Here is a 7,517-nt window from a genome sequence, read left to right as displayed (position 1 = left end):
AATAATTTCTTGATATAAAAAAATCTAATTTGTTAGAATTTGATTTTTCGTAAAAGTTAGTCTAATTATTAATAAATGCATAAATTTATAATTTTTATTAATTTGTTACATATAAATTTTTAAAATTTAATTCTCATATTTCATAAAAATTAATAAGTTAATCCAATTATTAATTTATTTCATATAAAATTATTAAGTTAGTAGATGGCTTTGCCTTTGAGACTCATGGACTGAGGATAGTGCATCCATAGATTTTTATACATTGCAGTATTCTTTTAAGGAAAATTTTTCATACATTACTGGTGTATAAGTTTTATTCACCATCAAGTAAATAATAATATGACACCTTATCATTAAATAAAATAAAAATAGTGAAAAATTTATAAATAAATACTAATAATTTTATTTAACATAATTAAATAATAAACAATTATTAAAACTCTATGCCCAAGATCTTAGACCCTAAATGTAAGATCTTAAACTTTTAAATCCAAGATCCTAAATCTAAAAGTTATTAATATTTATTTATAATAGTTATAATATTTAAATAAAATTATTAGTATTTATTTACAAGTTCTCCATATTTTTTGTTTAATTTAATGATGATGTGTCATGTTATTATTCACTAACGTGGATGAGACTTATGCACCTACAATCAATGTTTTTTAAAGTGGACTGGTGCTCAAACCGATTAGGCCACAATCCGCCAGTCCTACTGGTCTAATTAAAAAATTATTAAAAATTTAAAAAATTCTAACTCAACCATCAATTCAACTAGTTTTAACTGGTTCAATTGAATTCTCAATCTAACTCGTTCAAAATTACCTTTCAAGTCAGTACTCTAACCAATTTCCAATCTAATCAATTCACCAACCGGTCTACTACATACAATACATTATTGACTACATACATGAAATATATATCCTATTTTTTACTATTTACAATTAATTATTATATTTATTAGTACAAAATATAGATAATTATTATATTTCATAATATCTTCACGATTCATATGTTAATATCTATTTCGCAAATTAAAATATATAATAAAGACAAATAAAATTTTAAGAAAAATGACATGATTATATACTTTGAAGTCTTTTGTTAATCTTTTATAAATTTAATTTTATCTAGTATTATAATTAATCAGATGTATATTATTTATATTTGTAGTTGTGATGAATCTTATACTTGATAACCTAAGAAAAATCATATCACTCCTTCCCATGGCTTTCCTCACTTCTTCCACCCAACTTATTAGAAACTTCCTTGAGCTTTTTTATTCCTTCCATGCAAACCCAGATTCTTACACAACCATTGAAACTTGGCAAAAGTTTTCTTCAAAAACTTCGTATACGGGTCTGTACAGAGCAATAAATCAACTGAGCCATGCATAAGAAACATGACCTGGTTCTCAATAAGAGCCATGTATACGCGTCTGCATTTGGTTGGTTCTGCAAGTGGCAAACCAGGAATGAGAAGCCTGATCAGCAATAGCTACCCTGTGTTGGTCGGACATTATGACAATATACCATGTTTATATACTTGTCTGAATAGTTATGAGATGTTACTATTTAGATAGCTAGTAGTGTATATGGAAAGGCATGTAATTTTGCATAAATACAAAGGATACACAAACATACGATGAAACTCTAAAATCATTATTCTATTTTCCTTTTATCTTCCAGCGTTTATATTGTTATATAATTAATTACCGTAATCTCATTATACACTATTCGATGAATTATTTTCGTGAATACAAAATCACAAATAATTATTGAAATTTATTTTATTTGTATGAATAATCTTTAAATAAAAAGGCAACAAAATTTGCAGAATGGATGAAATGGATGTAATTAGTTAAACTGCAAAGGAATAGTTTCATTCATCTTATTGGTTGTTCATTTTCTTTGGTTATACCCGATGGTCCAAAAAGGAGGAACATATGTGGCAGTTTGAGATACGAACATGCACATCGTAAACTCATAAGACAAAGGAATTTATTGACAAGGCGATTCGGCAATCGCAACAGAAGTAATTCTAAGAAGAAACGAGTTCCATACGAAGCCACACAACAATGGCAGAGCGCCTAGTCATCCCACATTTTACAACTTATAAGAATAGAAAATGTGGACACAATCGATGGTTTACATACGTCCTTATTTATACTAATATTGCACTTTCTACTACATATTTAGATGTAGTCCAAGCATGTCTGCAAGGAGACAAGGGTGGGTATCGGAATACTCATAGCGCTGGAAATGGAGATAGCCTTGTGACTGGGTGACAAACCAATGGATGAGCTCTAAGAAGAGTCATTCCAGCTTTTTCCTCCATATTAACAGTGCCATTTGCTCCATCTCTAACCTTCCAATCAAAGCATTGTACCATTATGCCAAGGACTGTTGGGACAACCTGTAGTGCCAGCGAAGCTCCAGGGCAGCTTCTTCTTCCACTCCCAAATGGCAACAGGTTGAAGTGTTGTCCCCTCACATCCAAAAACTGGTTCTTGCCTTGCCTCCACTCTTCACTAAGAAATCGTTCTGGTAAGAACTCAAGGGGGTTCTCCCATTGATTGGGGTCCCTACCAAGAGCCCACACATTGACAAAGAGCCTGGTACCTTCCGGAATCTCATAACCACCAATGACACAATCTTCTGTTGACTCTCTCACAACTAATGGTCCACCAGGATGAAGCCTTAATGTTTCTTTTACTATAGCTTGCAGATATGGGAGGTTTGATATGTCAGATTCTTCCAGTATTCTGTTCCTTCCAACCACAGAGTCAATCTCCGTTTGTACTTTCTCCATCACATTTGGGTGATTAATAAGCTCTGCTATTCCCCATCCTATTGTAACCGAGGATGTATCTGTCCCAGCCCCAAAAAAATTCTGAAAAATTCACGTTATGTCATCGTCTATCCTCTACTACTAACAGTTGATAATAGCAAAATATAACTAGAATGGTTAATAATTTTTCATGGTCAAACTAAAATATGGCTATGTTACGTGCATGTAAATGTTATTTGCACAAAATATGCATCTAAGTCAAATTACCATAACGAATGCTTTTACATTCTCTGCGGTCAATTTCATCTCAGCATTTTGGTCTTCTGATATTCCGATCAAAATATCAAGTACATCTTTCACAGTGTCAGCTGCAGTCGATTTATTCTTCTTTCTTGCTTCCTTGTGTTCCAATATGATTTTCTCCATCAGAATATCATATCTATCTCGAACATCCTTGAGCCTTTTCCTAAACCCTTGCAGATCTAAATTTTTACAAAACCAAAGTAAATCCGATAGATTAAACTTTGTGCCAAGTTTGTTCATCTCTTTCACTATTGTCTGCACTTCATTGGCTTCATCTTCTTTATCTGAACACCTCTTACTAAGTAGCATTCTTGATATTATGTTGTTGGTCAGCCTCATCAGTTCCACTCCAACATCAAGTGCTTCACCTGTCTTAGCTTTGTCTTGTATTAATCTTACAAATCTAGTCATCTCCTCACGTCTGACGGGAAGGAGTTGGTCCAAGGTTCGAGTCCCCAAAAGTTCAGACATGCAAAGTTTCTTCATGTACTTCCAAAGGGGACCATAAGGTGCCATGGCCATATCAGCAGTACCATATGTAAGGTAATCAAGATTGACCATTTTTGGGCGGTTTAAGAAAGTAGTTTCATGGTTTTTAAATACTTCTTTTGCGGTTTCTTGGGAAGACACAAGCAGACAAGGCTTTGATCCGATGTAGAAGTAGACCAAAGGTCCAAAGCGGTCTGAAAGTTTGTTAAGAGCTTGGTGAGGTATGGGGCCAAGGAGGTGCATGTGTCCAATAACTGGAAGGGCACGTGGGGTGGGTGGAAGATGGGGTTTTTTCCCTCGTGAGTTGCTAAGGATGGCTCGGAGAAAGAAGATGGTTATGAACCAGATAAGGAAGAGAAGAATGTATTCTTGTGAATCAACCATGTTTGAACAGTAAGAAAAATATATGCAAGTTGCAAAAACTGGGGTTTCCTGCATATTCTTATATAAGGTCCAAATAAGAGTTGTTCTATCAAAATCATTTTGCAGCAGGAGAGCAAGGGGACCACAATATATGAATGCTTCCATTGTGTAACAGCACTATTTTGCCCGGCCAAGGCCCAAATTAGGCAACCTAAACAATATCCAAACAGTCCATTATACAATCCAAGTTCAAGTCCAATAAACCCAAACATATTTTACAAAAAGTCAGACCCAAAATAAACATTGCTCAATGGCCCAAAATGTTAAACATTTTATCCAAATTCACTTTAAATATTTCATTATTTTTTTATCCAAATTCATCAAAAAATAGAGTTTTTTTAAAGGTAATGTTCTGCATTTGGAAATTTAAGAAGTTGTGCCCTAAGGTACTAGGTTTTGATTTTTCCTCGTTTAACCTAAATAGTGGAATATCCTTTTAGAACCAAATACATAAGTTTTAAATCAAAAACCTTATTCTCGAGAATTCGAGGTGTTGTGTCATAACTTACTAGATGTGATATTTTGTTACCTCGAGATGAGATTTTTAAAATAAATGCAATATTCTATATTTGGAAATTCGAGAAATCTTGCCCTAACTTACTGGGTTTCGATTTTTTCGCGTTCAATCTATATAACCAAATATCCAGTTTTAAATAAAATTAAAAGGCAAGCTTATCCTCAAGGGTCGAAGTTGTGTCCTAACTTACTAGATGTGACATTTTGTTATTTTGAGATGAGAAAGTCTTTGACATACGTTTTAATTTACCCAAACGATTTTTAAGTAAATATTACCACAAAGAGGGATCGTATTTTAAACTCTCTTCAAGTTTTCAATTTTCGACACTAAGATATTAATTAATCAACTAGGTACCAATTTTGGGCGTTACGAGGGTGTTTATCCTTTCTCGTACGTAATCGACTCCCGAACTTGTTTTTCTAAATTTTGTAGGCTAAAATCGTTGTTTTAATAAATTGAACCGTTATATTTAAAACAACCATTTTACGAGGTGACCCGATCACACCTCATCAAAAAGGATTGGTGGCAATTCCTATTTTTTCATTTTCGAAATCAAGTCGACTTTTTTTCAAAAAATGGTTTCGACACATTGAATCTCTGATATTAAGTGAGAACTTTGAAGCTTGATGATAAATTACTCCTTTTTGCAGTGTTTGAATATTTACTGAAGTTGATCAAATTAATTATATTCCCTATACTCATAATCACAACAAACATACAAACATGAAGCGACTCCACAAATTTAAATTGATGGTCCCAATATTATGTTTTTATTTTATGGGAGGATGCATGTATATTTCTCCTACCATTTCTCTTGTTTTCTAATGGTCCCCATATTATGAGCTCTTCCTCCTCTCCGCCTAGCTTAATTATTATACTTATATCTTTAAATTTTCATGAAGTCACAATGGAAAATGGACCAATATGTAAACTATGGTGTCAAACATCGGCTGATGCTTTCTATCTTAATTTTTAAACGGTTTCCCGACGTAAACAGAGATGTTAAAAGTTGCCATTATTTGGTAAAATAGGTAAATTTCTTAGTCGATATTTCTTCTACATTTACAATAATATTCATACTAATTAAATTAAGGCTCAATCCGTTATTATAATAAAGGTTTAACTTCAAGAATTGCTTCCTAATAAAAAATTATAATAATTTTCTAATTATAATTAAATAATTATATAACTTACTAATTAAGTATCTAATTTATATATTTTTTATAAATACAATCATTTTAATTTTACCTAATAAAACATATTTTTATATTAAATATTACAATTTTAAAAAATTAACTTACAATTAAATCATCAAATTTACGTTTATTAATTATTACATCAAATTAATCAATCAAAATTTATAATAAAATATTATAATATTTATATTTTAAATGATTTATGAGTAAATGCAAATAATAAAAAACTAAAATAGTGAAAATAATATATTTATACTCTAATGACATTACACTTCAATTTTTATATTAAATTTAAAATTAAATTTTTATGTTAATGTAGTATAATGAATGTATACAAAATTAAGATAAATCAATATATTATATAATTTAATAATATATATCAAGTACATAACGAATGTAAATAAAATGTATACTTACTATATATAAAGATTTTAACTGAATATCAACTTAGCTGTTAAATTGCTAAAATAATTTTATTTTAACAAAATAATAAATATTAAATTAAAGATATTTTTATCTTTTATATAAAATTTAGAAAATATTCATACTTATTACTTGTGCTGAGATTTGAACTAAAAACATTAAACATAAAGTCTCTCAACTTTACCACTTCAATTAAAATAATAATTAGTTTGATTTTAAATTCTTAATAAATGTATTACATAACTATTTTTACCCTTATAGTAAATATGTCATATAATGAGTTATTATTTCTTTGGTCGTATCTATAAATCATAATAAAGTAGGATACAATGCTAAAGCATTGTAGATGTGTTTTGCTTAGAATCTGACATCATTTTACCCCTTGTTTTTGCTGTTAGATGGAAAAATAAAAAATGGAAAATTTTAATTTTGAATTAAATTATTAATAAATAAATTATAAAAATACTTTTTGAAAAACCCCAGCATGGAAAAGGTTCTAGTATACAGATGATTGGAGGAGCGGAGATCAAACCAGTAGCTTTCAGTGAATAATAGTATATTAATTATATTTCCACGAGAAGTAGTAGTGCTTTTTTTATTTTTTAGTTTTATAACTTGATTGAGTTGGTCTTTCAACTTAATCAATATTAAATTTTATTATAAAGACATATATCTGTCAATAATTTTGTAATTATTTAAATTAAAATCTTGGGGAAAAATAAAATGCATGAGTGCTAAGGTAGGTAGACATAAAATTCTTTGAATGTAGATTCGTTCATTGATGTTAATTTATATAATTTTTTCCATTCACAACATAGATGTTACATAATCTAATAATATTAAATTCTTTCTGTTGGGTGGCAAAATTGATTTCTTGGATTATGATGAGGCTTGCTGAATAATACTTCAATTTTCTTTTAAACAAAATTTAAAATAAAAAGTAGTGGTTCTATGAAAGGGGCCAAAATTGATGTTTAATTATTTTTATGTAGATGTTAATTAATTTTTGTAGTATGATAAAGTGGAGAATAATTTGAAGAAAGAGCTTAATAATTGAATTATTAATATCTTCAGAACGTCTTTTCTATCTAAATCTTTCAACTTATTTTACTACTGGATTGTTTAAATCTTCTTTGAAATCAGGTTCTTAGATTCAAACTTTAACAATAAAATTGATTTGGTCCACTTAATTTTCTCGTTAAATAAAAAATATTATATATTAATATTTATACATTTTAAAATTAAAATTAAATAAATATTAAAAAAAAACATTTTCTATTGTTTGATCTTGATTGACGTTAGGTTGAATTGGCCATATTCAAATTTAAAAACTATAGTGGGTTCAATCCATGATGAGACCCATCAAGATGGTAGTA

General features: G+C 29.7%; 1 protein-coding gene across 1 annotated transcript; it reads right to left on the bottom strand.

Moving 5' to 3' along the window:
• Positions 1-2,247: 2,247 nt before the first annotated feature.
• Positions 2,248-3,966, bottom strand: LOC108456441 (3,9-dihydroxypterocarpan 6A-monooxygenase). Its single transcript, XM_017755021.1, has 2 exons — positions 3,058-3,966; positions 2,248-2,892 (listed from the first exon to the last, which is right to left on the bottom strand). Exons 1-2 carry the CDS (start codon positions 3,964-3,966, stop codon positions 2,248-2,250), a joined length of 1,554 nt encoding a protein of 517 aa, XP_017610510.1.
• Between the last annotated feature and the right edge of the window lie 3,551 nt (positions 3,967-7,517).

The sequence above is a fragment of the Gossypium arboreum genome, chromosome 9 (assembly GCF_025698485.1).
Source record: "Gossypium arboreum isolate Shixiya-1 chromosome 9, ASM2569848v2, whole genome shotgun sequence".
In the NCBI taxonomy this organism is placed as follows: Eukaryota; Viridiplantae; Streptophyta; class Magnoliopsida; order Malvales; family Malvaceae; genus Gossypium; species Gossypium arboreum.
This window is presented reverse-complemented; position numbering and strand designations above follow the sequence as displayed.